At 41.0% G+C, this 14,499-nt stretch overlaps 1 protein-coding gene across 1 annotated transcript in view; it reads right to left on the bottom strand.

Annotated features, from left to right (window-relative positions):
* LOC141911379 (uncharacterized) overlaps positions 1–14,499 on the bottom strand; it is a 93,877-nt gene that overhangs the window by 13,496 nt on the left and 65,882 nt on the right. Inside the window, exons 30-34 of the mRNA XM_074802378.1 lie at positions 14,145–14,278; positions 13,530–13,794; positions 7,508–7,715; positions 4,991–5,103; positions 3,400–3,605 (exon numbers count right to left, since the gene is read on the bottom strand). Of these exons, the coding sequence (XP_074658479.1) occupies positions 3,400–3,605; positions 4,991–5,103; positions 7,508–7,715; positions 13,530–13,794; positions 14,145–14,278 (926 nt within the window). The remainder of the gene's footprint in view (positions 1–3,399; positions 3,606–4,990; positions 5,104–7,507; positions 7,716–13,529; positions 13,795–14,144; positions 14,279–14,499) is intronic.

A 14,499-nucleotide genomic window follows, 5' to 3' on the forward strand; every position in this document is an offset into this window, starting at 1 on the left:
TTTGGCCGCATGTCGGGAGGTGACCTCATCAGGCGCGGTCGCCTTAGGAAACGGAGACGGTAGCCCCGAGAGACGACCCGGGAGGGCCAACCGTCTCCAAAGAGGTCGGACCAGTGGGTTGCTGCCTGCTGCAGACAACCTCCCACTGGTCCCAAGAATTCATTTCGAGTTTTTCCGAAAGGAAGAGCCCCTTTTTGGAGCCTTCCCCTTGCCTCGATACGAACCGGAACTGTTACGACCGGACGAGGCTTGACACGATTGTTGAAGTTGCGCGCTAGTTCTCCAACCGGCATCCGAAGCCGCCTGAGAAAGCGCTGAAGTTTGAGATGGTCCTGTTTGCGTCCGTGCCGAACCTTGCGCCGCCGGCGTCGGACCAGAACGCTTTTTCCACGGAGTTCGGGGGTTGGACTTGGCCTGAACCTCCCGAATCTTCCTCAGCTCTGCGGACACCGGAGCGCACCAACCGGAGAAGAGACGTGAAGACGTCCCCAATGGGGCTCTCAGCAAAGCATTGGACACCATATCCGGTAGACGAGTTTTGGCACTGGAGTCCATCACTGACTGACGGGAGGCTCACACCAGATTAGCCTGACCCCGAACCGACAACGGAATTACATGCGAAACAGACCGAGCCAAAGATTGGATAATCCGGTCCATTCCCTCCAGTTTTAGGGCAACTGACTCTGGGTCGGAGCCCGCATGAACGGCGGCGTGAGTCTCGCGAAGCTCACCCGTCAACACCTTAAGTGCCATATCTTGAAACGAACCAACCCTGGTAAGATTGTCCAGGATTGACGTCATGGCCACCAAACCGGACTTAGGCAAACGAATACCCGACTGTGCTGTAACAGTATCCGGGCTGATCAAAGTATAATCAGCATCCAGGCAGTTATGACTGTGATCCACGACACCTGGAGTTGCGTAATACGCCGAGCGAAATGCGCCTATAGGTGGATCGGTTGAACTAAAATATTTCCCAGATTTCATACCCCGTTCTGGAGGGGGAAATGAAAAAGTTCCAGGCCGACATTCACCCCATAATTGCGTATCCAATCGAGCCCATTCTCTTGAAACCGCTGACGATTCCCGTAAAACGTTAAGATCGGAGTCCGGAGGGCGATAAGCTTCCATTGACTCACCGACCAGAGGAGCTGCTGTGGGCTTAGCGCGAGTTGCCCCATGCTTGACAAAGAACTCACTTATCATCGCTCTAAATGGCATGTCCCCCGCTGGTTCGGATAAAACTGAACGGGACGGAGATACATTGCGAGCCAGGGAAGCCCCCATCGTCTGGGGCAACCCACAATTGCTTGCGACAGGAACGACCCCAGAAGGAATTGCCGCCTCTGGGACCGGATCCTCATTGAAATCAGACCCTACCGCAGCATCCAGGAATTCAGAGTCAGAATTCCGAAAAACTGAGTGGGCTGGCGAACTTCTAACCGGACAATCAGGAATAGGCTTACCTGTTGTAGAAGTTGCAGCGACTTGTTGCGACGAAGATAACAAGTTTAAAATTTTCTCCTCAAATACATGGAAATCCTTCTGAGTCAGGTATTTTCCAGTATCCCGACGATCATGCCGACTTCGGTGACGGTCCCTCGAACGGGATCGCGACCTACTAGAAGAATCGCTTTCATCGCTAACCAACGTCGACGAACGATGAGAAGACCGACGGCGAAACTTCCGACAATAACGATCGTAGTCCCTCTCGCGATCAAACCTTGATCTGCGAGAAGGAGATCTTGCTCGTTTATTACGCTCACGGCGTCTAAATCTAGTGGGAGAGCGAGCTCTATCCCCGGAGCGACGATCAGAATCAGACGATGAACGTACCGGATGTTTTGAACCAGACGACGTCTGGACCGGACCGGTGGCCGAACCGGACCGATGCCCGACCCGGACCGGTACCGACCGAACCGGTGCGGGCCGTTCGCGACTACCGCGGCGCGCGCTCGGTTCCGAACATGTAGTCTGAACCGGCCAAACCGGCCGAACCGGTGAACGACCAGAGACCGGTGAATGACCGGAGACCGGTGCCGGTGAACCAGCGTTCCTCCCCGGTGAACGGAGTTGGGAAGCCGATCGTACCTGAATGACCGGCGACCGCTCCGCTTTACGATAAGAAACAGGATTAGAAACGTCGGTTGGCACATCGGCCGAAACCGACGAATCCCTGCTAACTCGACGACGATCTCTTAGTTTAAGAGCCTTATCGGCCCGAAGCCAAAGGTCCTCGGACCACACGACGCAAATATTGCAAGGATTGCTCCTTGCACATATTTGACCGGATTTGCGCCTGCACGACGCACATGAATCGTGGTTGTCCCAGGCGCCAAACAAATGCCCGCATCCTTCCCCACCACGATGATGACCCTTAGGAGGGGGTGGCATAATTATCCTGTTACAAATCAAAACAATTCAATTCAATTCAATCAAATTATATTTGTAAATAAAATTCTTACGGAAAAAAAGAAATCAGGGATAACCCCCAAACCGAACGGACTCACCGTTACGAGAGTGAAAACTCCCTAATATTCTAATTCCCAGATTTTTACGGCGAAAAAATCCAACGCGTTCTACTGCGAGAACGCCAAGAAAAAAGATGGCGGATTTCGCCGGTGGCTAAATGCAATACCGCAGGGCCGGGTCGTATAGAAAAACCATTGGCGATAAATCCAAATTTAGAAAATATTGGCAAAAACCATAGGAAAGGGTACAGTACTCGATGGAAATAGTAATTATTGCAGATCAATAAAAAGTGGATACAAGTAAATAATGGATACAAGTTGCTGTAGCCGTAGGATCAAAAACTAAGACATCTTTTACTTGATGTCCCGTTCAACACACTACAAACACACTACATACAACGCGTGAAAATGGAATAATGGATATTTTTAGACATAGGGAAATAATTCTGATGGAAATATTTTTCGATGGAAATTTATTTTTCATGACAAAATTATTTTTTTGACAATAATTTGGAAATATTTCCATGGCCCTTATCAGCCACCATAGTATTGTGCTAACAAGAGAATTCAAGATTACTGCCCTGGCAATCGTGAAACAAGATATTTCTTTTTATCAAATGTGCGCCCCCTTTTTGAATTGGCGAGATCTGTCTCTGGGGATTGCTTTCGAGCTGTGACCCTTTGACAATGCTGGAGAGAACTTTTGGAGAATGAGATTCATTAGGATGACGTGTTTCCTGATCGGCTAGTAGTGTGGAAAAACTCTGCTTCATACTCATTACTGATAGATAGATTTTGAACAACAGCTAAGTAAGTACATGGTACAAACAGACAAGGTAGCCATATGAATGATAGTGGCAAAATCAACCCTTGGTCACCCTTATCAATTCAAAATTGATGTTCAGTAGATATGTATTATCCCAAATACCTGAGCAGGTGCTTCACATACGGAGCATCGACTGATGTATCGTTTGATTCCTCCATCTTTAATCGGGTTCATCATCGGAGTCATTGGCTCCGGGGTTGATAACCAATAACTATAGTCTGTTCTCGATGCCGTGTAGCAGACATTATTAACATTACAGAACATGTACGGCATTGTACTGAAACGCTGTAAACAACTGCCATGAGATCCTGAAAAAGAAAAATCAATAACATTGATATTACCGAGCTATTCGTGAAACTACCATTTCTTAGGCTTATATCCTTTTTTACTTAAAGAATCAACCAATTACTCATCCATCCTAGTGGAGGATGTCTACTAGGAAAATGGTTTTCACTCTGGCAGTCTCATGATGCAATCAGATTTGAATCCCTGTTGAGGGAGAATGTGTCCACCGGGGCAGGGGTTTAAACTGTAGCAGTCTCATGGTGTTATTTGGTTTGGATATCTGTTGAGGGAGGATGCGTTTACGAGGGCAGGGGTGTTTACTGTGGCAGAGTCTCATGATGTTATTAGGTTTGAATATCTGTTGAGGGAAGATGCGTTTACTAGGGCAGGGATTTATACTGCTACAGTGTTCAAATCCCTCCTCAGCGGATGTCCATCAGTTGTAATATCACGTGATGTCCTATCAGCAGGACATGGAAATCGTAATATCATTCAATACAGCTCTACAGTTAGTCGGTGTTGTCATATCGTGGAATCACGGAATCGTGGAATTTTCCAAAAATACGGAATGTCTTTATATTCATGAGATGTTCAAATACTAACTGGGTTTTCCAAAGGGATATCCTTTGTCGGACAAGGCGCCGACGCACATGGAGAAGCAACTATATAACAGCTTTCTCTTCACAAATAACGGAGTTAATAAAACAAACCATTTCATAATCTTAAATATCATTCAACTTTAATTAGATTTTCTAGACACACTACACTCGCTTCAATCACAATTTAGATGCATGAAACGCATGAAAAATCCTAAGCCAGAATATGCATTGTGTCAATTCATTTTTTGTCTGACATAGATTATTTCGGCATATTTCTGTTGATCGTTTGAATACATACCTCAGTTTGGTCTTTTTATGACCAGCGAAACCGTGCGGTCTAAATAAATCATTGTTTTTATATCCATTTTACAATGCAGCATTAGTTGGACTAAATGAAGGCTTATCAGTGGAAAAATATGCAGAACTCGTAGATGCGGTTGCGGTCTCACCCGATGTACTGCCTCCGGTACAGGCCAGATACCCCAGTCACTGTGGGGTCAGCAGTTAATGTTGATAGATTAATTGCCTAGGTTCTCCATTTTGTCATTGAGAAGTGTCGTTAATTGGTTGAGTGAAGATAATAATAAATTATTACATAGGCCTACCGGGTGCCGGTAATGAAAAAATGCATCCGGCGCCTTGTCCAACAAAGGGCATCACTATGGAAAAACCCAGTTACTATTTATAATGAAAATGAAGAAATTCTGTGTTTTTATGAAAATTCCGTGATTCCCTGATTCTGCGATATGACAACACCGTGCTTTAGTTTGATTGACATAAAGCATTTATTTACAGTAAGCCTAACTTACCCAAGTCTTGACCATGAGGACGTCCGTTGCCTTGGAAGAACAATAATGAATAGCCATCCCATAGTTTGTTAGTTCCGACAGGACATTCAGGTATATCAACTGTCTGGCTATGCCTAGTAGACAAAAAGTACACGAATTTGCCTCGGTTAAGCTGTTTCATGTCATAAAAATTGACATTTATTCAACATATTTGCTTCCACCTATGAGATATAACGTACTAGGTCAGTGACCATTAGTACCAAGTTTGCCAGTATGAAATACCTCATGGTTCTTGCCCTGTACCATTACCAACATGAGATATATCATACTATCAGGTTAGCTACCATTATGACTATGATATCTAATAGTACCAGGTCTGCTACCATTGCCACTATGAGATATCTCACAGTACCAGGTTTGCCACCATTATCACCAAGAGATAACTCAAAGTACCAGCTCTACTACCATTATCACTATGAGATATCTCATTGAACTCATATCTCATAGCTTCAGTTCTACCACCAATGCGACTATGAGATATCTCATACTACGGTCAAACTTGCTTAAGTTGTAGTTGGGACAGAGATGAGAACGCCGACCTATATAATCCGCGTTTTTTTTTTTAGTTACACACGCGAACCAGCTGACGGCTTAGTTAGTTACCTAATCGTTGGTGGCAAGCTTGTGATGACTACCATGTAGTTTGTGAAAATATCCGATCGTGAAACTAAACCACAGTTAGGTTACTGACTACTGACGGCTTAGCCGTCAGCACTCGTGAGCGCCGAAGGCGCGAAGCTATTTTGGGGGGTTTGGGGCTCCCCCAAGAAAATTTTAGAAATTAAAAGCGTTTTCCGAGCACTTAGAGCGATATTGAACCCATGAACGACTTTTTTATTTTGGAAGGTAATGGCTAGTTCCAATGTGGTACATCCTCATCCGATGACATTCAGCATCTCATGCATTACGGGTCGAGCCCTGAATTATTGCAGTAAAAATGCGCCGATGAATGCTCACTAAAAATCATCACCATAATATCTGAAGGCGTTCGCCACACAAGCACGTCAACAGTAAGTAGGCCTATAATATACATTACTACTGTTGCCGCGCACGTGTATCGATAAAATACATACACACTCATTGTAGTACAAATGTAGATACAAAATCACTGTGTTGCAATGAATATGCATTGAAATGCGATACTTTTACGTGACGATCAGTAAAACAGGCACTGAACGCTTTTACGGGTCACCTGATTACCAATCGCGCCTGACCAATTGAGTGAGATCATCACCCCCCATACTTTTACATCATTTTTGGACTATTTGGAAAATTGATATTTTTCAATACCGAAATCCGCAGGAAACTGTGGATCTGCGGGGAATTCTCATCCCTGTTGGGATGACCATTACGTTAACAACCTATTCAAATGACAACTTACACTTCATGAATTGAATTGGAGATATAAATTTGGACTCATTAATAGTAATCACTTAAAGCAATCTGACAAGTACCATACCATTGGTAGAATTTTGTAGCAAGATTCATCTTGTTCACTGTTTGGTATTTCTACTCCAGCAAATGGAATGTCATGCTCATTGGTTGGCAACATTAACAATCAATTCTGAACACAATGTTTTCATCACTCATATCAGTATGAAGGAAGAATGACTGGGGCAATATATGTGTCAAAATGACTACTTAAAGGCCGAGGAGTATGGATGCTAGTTAACCGGGTGGCAAACACTTGAGATCGGCCGTCCCACTTTTACAGTATCTTGTTTATAATGTTTAGAGTGAGCGAGGTTGGCTCACAACAGAAAAGCAGGTCACACACAGTTAAATTTTACAAATTCATAAAAGTTTTCATATCAAGTTCTAAACTAATTTTAGATAATCTAGTCATAGTGGGAATGAAAATCTGATGCTGGCGATCTTTTTTTGTAGAGATAGGGCCAAGATTAAAGATTTTAGAGACATTTCAAATTTTTTGAAAATCATTAATTTTTATCCGATTTCGATGAAATTTGGACACAACATTGATGGTAGATAGCTAAACAAGTGTACGAAATTTCAGACTGATCCATTGACCATAGAAAAAGTTTTGATGTTGCCAAATTTTGGTACTATGAATGAGGCTATGTTTTGTTTATGTATACTGATGACTATAGGTATCAAATTACTGTTACTGTGCTCTGTGAGCTATACTAATTCACTGGATAACTCCTCCCTCTATGTCATTCAAAGATTCAAATTTTGAAGGAAATACCAACTAAAAAGCTTAATTTCTCGTAGAGGAGGGCCTAAAACACATTTTTGACTGCAGAAATGAATATATTACACATTAATACATATGTCTGACAAAAAGGAGGGTCAAAATCGGATAACTGACAGAGAAAATAGGAGATTTCTAGTTTCAACCGTTGGAGCTCTCTACTGCACTATTGCTTCATGGGTACTGCCATCTTTGACATTGATTGGGCTTTTATACTGCTCCTTCAAAAGAAAGGAATAACATACTTTGATTTAATTTGTTACCTTGTGAAAAAGAATCCATGATCTCCTCCTACTGGACCTGGTAATCCAGGATTTCCAATCAAGCCAGGAGTACCTTCATAACCTCGAGTTCCTCCACTACCTTTAGGACCTCGGGAACCTCCAACACCTGGCAGACCTTCGGGACCTTGAGGCCCGACATATCCTTGGGGTCCATTTGTACCGGGTTCACCTTTAGGTCCATCAAAACCTACAGTTAAAATGTACAATAGGTCTAGATCGTCAGTCCCTTACGAATTGTATGGGGTTAATAAAAGTTTTTATCTGCTATCTGGACCTGTGCCAATCAAACACTTTATCAGTATAGAAACACTAACCACACTAACGTGGTGAACGGATGATAAGACAAGAGGCCCATGGGCCTTGAAGCATTGGTAGATTATACTGTGGTAAGGTATTTAGTGGTTAATGCTTTACATATGCCGGAAAATGTTCTATGACGATGTTGATTGGGAGGACCACAGACTAAGAATTGAATGAATTTCATTTTTCTGCCGAACGATTTAGCCTACGCTATTTGTATTGTTAAACCTCATTAATTAATTTTCCATCATGTCCCAGCCAAGAGGTTTTTAAGCCTATTGGCTTGTTCATTTAACCTCACGACGGGACGGCCTTTGAAGTGTTGCCCGCACACTGTAAGCAGTCAGCAGGACTCGAACCCACTTGTCACTCAGCACTGATAGTGGATGCAACAGCATCACGCCTTATCTCACTGAGCTACTGAGGCCGCTCGATTCAATTCCAAAACAACTACAGTAGCGGCAAATAACCATCGCAATATTTGATTTTACGACAAACAACGTATAAATTTAATCACTGTGGTGTTGTTCATCACATGGAAAAGATAAGAGTTATTTTTCCCGGCGCGTATTACAAAGTGAATCTATCTGCCAAGTGCGTAAGGGGCTGCTACCGCCTCATGAGTGCGCAGGAAGTGGACAGAGCATCTTAAAGTGAAAACTTGTCTTAGAATACAGCCGAACCGATGGAATCTTACAATAAACTGTCAGTCAACTGATTGAAGATACAACATGGTTGTTCTCGGCGTACTTTAACAATGATATTCCTCCAATAAACAACTCTGGTAAAATTGAATAAAATAATCCGTCTTTATTGGTTAAATCGTATCATAGTGGTAGCCTACCGTTTAACAATTAATGTTTCATGACATCATGAAATGGTTTTAACCTTAACTAAGGCGTTCCCGCACGATCACATAACTTACTTGTACGGGCTTCAGTCACGAGTAGGCCTGCCGTACCACTGTTCTAGAATTACGTATTCTGACGCTGAGAATTAATCCCAAATAATCCCATGGCTACTGGTAGTTGGAATAACAGTGATATTCAAACACTATTATGATATTTATAAATCGGAGGTACATAATTTTATGTTTTTCTATTCAGAAGAGGCTGTTCCCCATTCTTTACTGCCAATGTCAATGTGGACATATCACTACGCGATTGCTTAACCCCCTCTCATCCACCAGATAACTAACGAGAAAATTGCCATAGAATAACTTTTTCGGCCAATAAATCAGAAAACTGGCGACGCTATCTTGTAGGGAATAATTTAAACATTATTTTGAGTCATTTTCAGCTGTGTCTACTGTTTTATGAGAACAGAGTTACAATTTGAAGTTACTATGAAAATGAGAAGAGTCGGCGCTTTTTTTTCGACTAGGACTTTCGATCCATTTTATTAGCATTGGCATGACGTCATAGACATCAACCATTGCTAATAAAAACCCACTTCGTCCAAATTAAAAGACTATTAAAATCAAGAATTCATTTATTAAAAAAATCACACCTGACGATGTTCTCTAGGGTGAGATCGAAACGTGGTGTATTTTACATTTTAGATTTTTTTAATAAATAAATTCTTGATTTCAAAATTCTTTTAATTTGGACATAGTGGGTGTTTATCTCACTTTATCACTATTTCTCCAATTTGTTAAGATCCACGCCTCCCTTGTCATGGTTCCCACAAAAAAGTTTTGTCGGGTCAGGTATAGTTTTTGAATTTGGTTGATTCCCTTTGCATGTTCAACATTAACTAGGGGTCGAGGGACACCATGCCCACTTGGGAAGTGGTTCCAAATGCTCAACAATCTAACAATTTCAATATTCAACGCCCCCTGGTGACCATATACAAAAACCAATGACCTTGAAACTGACCACAATCATAGAACATGTCAGCAGCTACGATTTTGTAATTGATTGTGATAACAAAATATGCCTCGTTACCAATCTAATATGTAAATAATAAGTTATTCTAGTATTCAACGCCCCCTGGTGACCATATTCAAAACCAAATGACCTTGAAACTCACCACAATCATAGAACATGTCGCGAACTATAACTTTGTAATTGATCATGGTAACAAAATATGCCTAGGTACCAATATAATAAGGAAATACTAACTTATTCTACTATTCAACGCCCCCTGGTGACCATATAGAATAACTAATGGCCTTAAAACTTGCCACAATCATAGACGATGTCATGAGCTACAACTTTGCAATTGATTGTGGTTACAAAATATGCCTTGATACGAATAAAATATAGAAATACTAAGATATTGTATTATTCAACGCCCCCTGGTGGCCATATACAAAAACTAATGACCTTGAAACTCACCACAATCATAGAACACGCTATGAGCTAAAAGTTACTAATTGATTGTGGTAACAAAATACACTTAGGTATCAATATAATGTGGAAAAACTTTTTCCCACCTACGAATGTGTACTGATGACACCAAGATGGCCGCCAATTGCGTCATAATTGGCGGACCAAAAATACCTGTCTCAGGTATGAAACATCTCGCTGCAAAGAATACCCATCACAAATTGCAATGAGAAATGGCAAACAGGTAGGGAGCTACAGGACTCAGAATTCAGGCCAAAATTGACATTTTTGGGCACTAAAAAAGGTCATAGGACGGTCATCTTCAGTCCGATCGACCCAATTTTTGTTATGCTGATGGGCCCTGGGGGGATTCACATACATCCGAAAGATCAAGGTAATTGATCAAAGCATCTTCAAAATTTCCCTCAAAAAGTTAAAAAATGTGTAAAAAGTGTTGACTTTGGCGAACAACAATGGCTGCCAGTCGGCCATCTTGATTCTGACAGGGCCAGTTTTTTGGCTGAAGATGTGTCTAGGGTAGATACATGTGTAACCCAAATATCAAGACATTACATTGAAGCGTCTTCAAAATTTCCCAAAATAACTGGATTCCGTCTATGGACGGACGACGGACAAAAAGTGAACGCAATAGCCCTAAAAATTGATATTTTGACCTTTGTAAAGGTTGAGAAAAGTTTTGCTTTGTTATCATAACCTATGCATGTAGAAGTTGCAGTAATGACTTTTACTATATACTCATTATATCACTATTTCATTTAGGGCGTTATTGAATATAGCTATCACCTATTTTCAATTGATCATGATGAGTGAAGTATAGGCCATTTTGGAAATCTCATTATGGATTTTTTAAGTACCCGATGTCCACTACGTGCCAATTAATTATGGTCACACTTCATTTATGAGCATGGATTGATTCTCTGAAAATGGGCAAACATGGAATCTTACCAACTTGTCTTGTGTAAAAGAATGATCAAGCAAGCCGTTATTGTTTAAAACACAAATACGAAAATTTTAATCTGTGTTGAAATACCAGTGATGACATTTTTTATGATTACTATCGAGTACCGATAGACCATGATTGTATGCCTATCCACTCCAAGAGGCATACCGGTACCAGTATACTATAATAATAAGATGAAATTTTACATTGAGTGACCTATATGAGTGAACTACAGTATGTGTTTAAAGTAAAAGTAATCGTCAGATTATCTGAGGTAAACGAAGAAAATACCGATGTGAGCCAATGAAATATGGCCGAACTAAACGATAATCTGATGTAAGTGACTTCAAGATGGATTTTTATTTGAAAATGAAAATGGAAGAATTTTCCACCGGGGCAGCTGATAATCTCGAGTAATCATGTCTGAAGTAAGCAGAGTCTACACTTCCCCACTCTAATATATCTCATAATTCCACAAAAATAATGATAAGTTACTTATATTATGGAAACTTTCTCATCTTCAGTGGCTTCAACAATGTGATTTGATTTTAATTAGGTTTGTGAAACCGGCTTTCCCTCATGGTTTCTAAACGTCCAAGCAATGTTAACAAGAAAATTAACTTTAATATATCATTTGACGTCTGTTAAAAAAAATATAGAATTTTTTGGATAAGCTTATGTGGGATTGCAAATTTGAAATCGAAGTTTTAAGAAATTTGGGGATCTATGAGATTTGGCGATTGAGTAGGTGATACAGGGATCCGACTGTAAATAGTGGTTTAATTTTTTTATTGAAAATTGTCAATAATGGGTTATCTACATTTGAATATATATTACGAATTATAGGTCGGGATATTTTCATTCAGTTTTCATATAATAAGGCAAATAGAAATCTTACCACATTTGATAAGGAAATTTTACGACAGACATAACATAACTGCTTGTATACTTCATATGCAAATACGCTCCTGTTTATTCTCCCTCAGTGGAGTCTCAGCCTCGAACCCTTTGGTTTCATAAACTCCTACGACGTGCAGTCGCGCGGTGCCATCGGGTTCGAGTCCCAGCTGAGGGAGAATATGTTCATTGAACACTTGGCCGTTTAATATTAAATGTCTTTCTTCAATGTTTTGTTCTGTCAATTTATTGCATGTCTTAACCTATGTATAAATGTTATATACGGCGCAATATATAACTTCAAGTTCAAGTTCAAGTTCAAGCTTGTTACATTGTCACCTGATACTCATGCCATCAGAGGACGCGGAGCCGTACATGGCAGCTTTGCTATTATAAATTGCTAATCGCGATCGTTCTCATGAAACCTGCATACCCCTAATAGCGAACATATTTTCTTAAACATTTGAATATTGAAATTGTATGTTTACAAATTTTTATATTGACCGCTTGTAGCCGCCGATAAAATTCACGCCGGCCCTACACAGATCGTAGATAGCTTCGTCATTCCACCAGCATCCCCATGTCAGGGTCCCACTTTTATATCAGACTTCTGCATTGTGTATACATCCGCCATTTTGTCCGAATAATCCAATTTACTTATCATTTCTATTTATGCCTGCTGCTTCTGATATAATCATACATCCATTACTATTGCAATACATCTTCTCATGATATTCAATGCAATATAATACTTCGACATTCAAATAGGGCTCATTATATAATCACAGGAAGACATTCTACATCTTTGTTAATAACATTTTGCCAAATAGCTTGTATGTGTACACATAAGCTGCATTCACACTAGGATTACAGTATGGTACTAAGCTTTCACACTAGGAAATTATTCGAGGCCTATTCGCGGCTTATTCAGTTCCATACTGAAGTATGTGGCTTATTAAGTGCGGAATGCGATTCCGTGCCGAAAACCCGATTTCAGTATGGCACCGAGCTGGCCGCGTATTTTCTGTAGTGTGGACGCAAATTCGGCGTTTAGCTTGCCGCGTATTTTCATCCTCATAGTACAAAACACTAAATAATAATTACACTCCCCTCTATTGGCACACTGGGTGACTACTATACTGGGCTTACTAAGTGCTGAATTGCCAACTCGTAGGGCGAACGTAACTGGCTGCGCAAGCGGCGTATTTTGCTGAATTCAGCACCAGCGAAGTAAGGTACTTCATAAGCGCCGAATCTAGTGTGTACGCGGCTATAGACCCGTGACGTTTTGCACATCGATTTACTGATGTGATTTGTAAAATGATGCTGAATGGTTAACATTGTTTAGGTTTCAAAATGGTTACATTTTATTAGGCGTCAAAAAACCATCATAAAGGTAACTAGTAAATATAAATGAAAACTATAAATGACACTTCCATTCAAATGAAAATTCAAAAGGATTCAATAACAATTTTCAATACATTCATGTCATCCAATATTGAGAATAAATTACCTGGCAATCCAGGCTTTCCACGTCGGCCTGACACACCAAGGTAACCTTTGATACCCTTCTCGCCCTTTGGTAACGTGATATCCTCAGGAGGTAATCCGGGGAGACCCGGCTCTCCTTGTACACCTTTATCTCCAATTGCACCCTTCATAGTAAGACCTGGTAAACCTGGTTCTCCACGTGGCCCACGTTGACCTTTAGAACCAGAGCTTGCTCTACCTTGTGATTCACCCTTCATTCCTTTCAAGCCGTCTTGACCATTCATTCCCTTAAATCAAGTTACAATGAGCAATCAAGTTTACAAGTTTGTGAAATGATGGATAATTGGATACGGATAACTCTTGACAATGAGGAATCACTGTCTCCCATTGCCGCAGATGAGCAATTTTTCCGTTTGACATCGAGCCAATCGGGCAGTTGCTCGCGAATTGCTTGAAAACATTTGCCGTGTGGGCTAGGCTTAAGTTTGACTTGAAGAGTTAAAATAAGTTCCGATGTTTCTAACTCAAGAATCAAATTTTTAAAGAGAACTATGGAACTTGGTCCAGAATTAAACCATTATGAAAGTTGGTGAACAAAAGGTTTAATACAGATGTCCCGCATTTAAAGAAAACTTACTGGAACTCCGAGAACTCCCATTTCTCCTTTATCACCAGGGCGTCCTTGTAGACCACGAAGGCCTTGATCTCCTTTCATTCCTTTCGGACCCCGGAGTCCTGGATAACCTTTCTCACCCATTAAACCATCAAGACCTACAGAAAACACCCATCTCACAATATCATTTGGTGACCACAAACCACAAATTCTTCAGGTGAGAGTTCAACAGAATATGGCAAATTCTCTCACAAATTCTACATATTGTCAATTATACCTACCATATTTTCTGGTGTATAAGTTTTTGAGACCAAAAATCGTGTCCCAAAAATGTAGGTCGACTTATACACTGGCTACACTTTTGATATTGTTTTAAACT

The sequence above is a fragment of the Tubulanus polymorphus genome, chromosome 9, assembly GCF_964204645.1.
Source record: "Tubulanus polymorphus chromosome 9, tnTubPoly1.2, whole genome shotgun sequence".
Taxonomy (NCBI): Eukaryota; Metazoa; Nemertea; class Palaeonemertea; order Tubulaniformes; family Tubulanidae; genus Tubulanus; species Tubulanus polymorphus.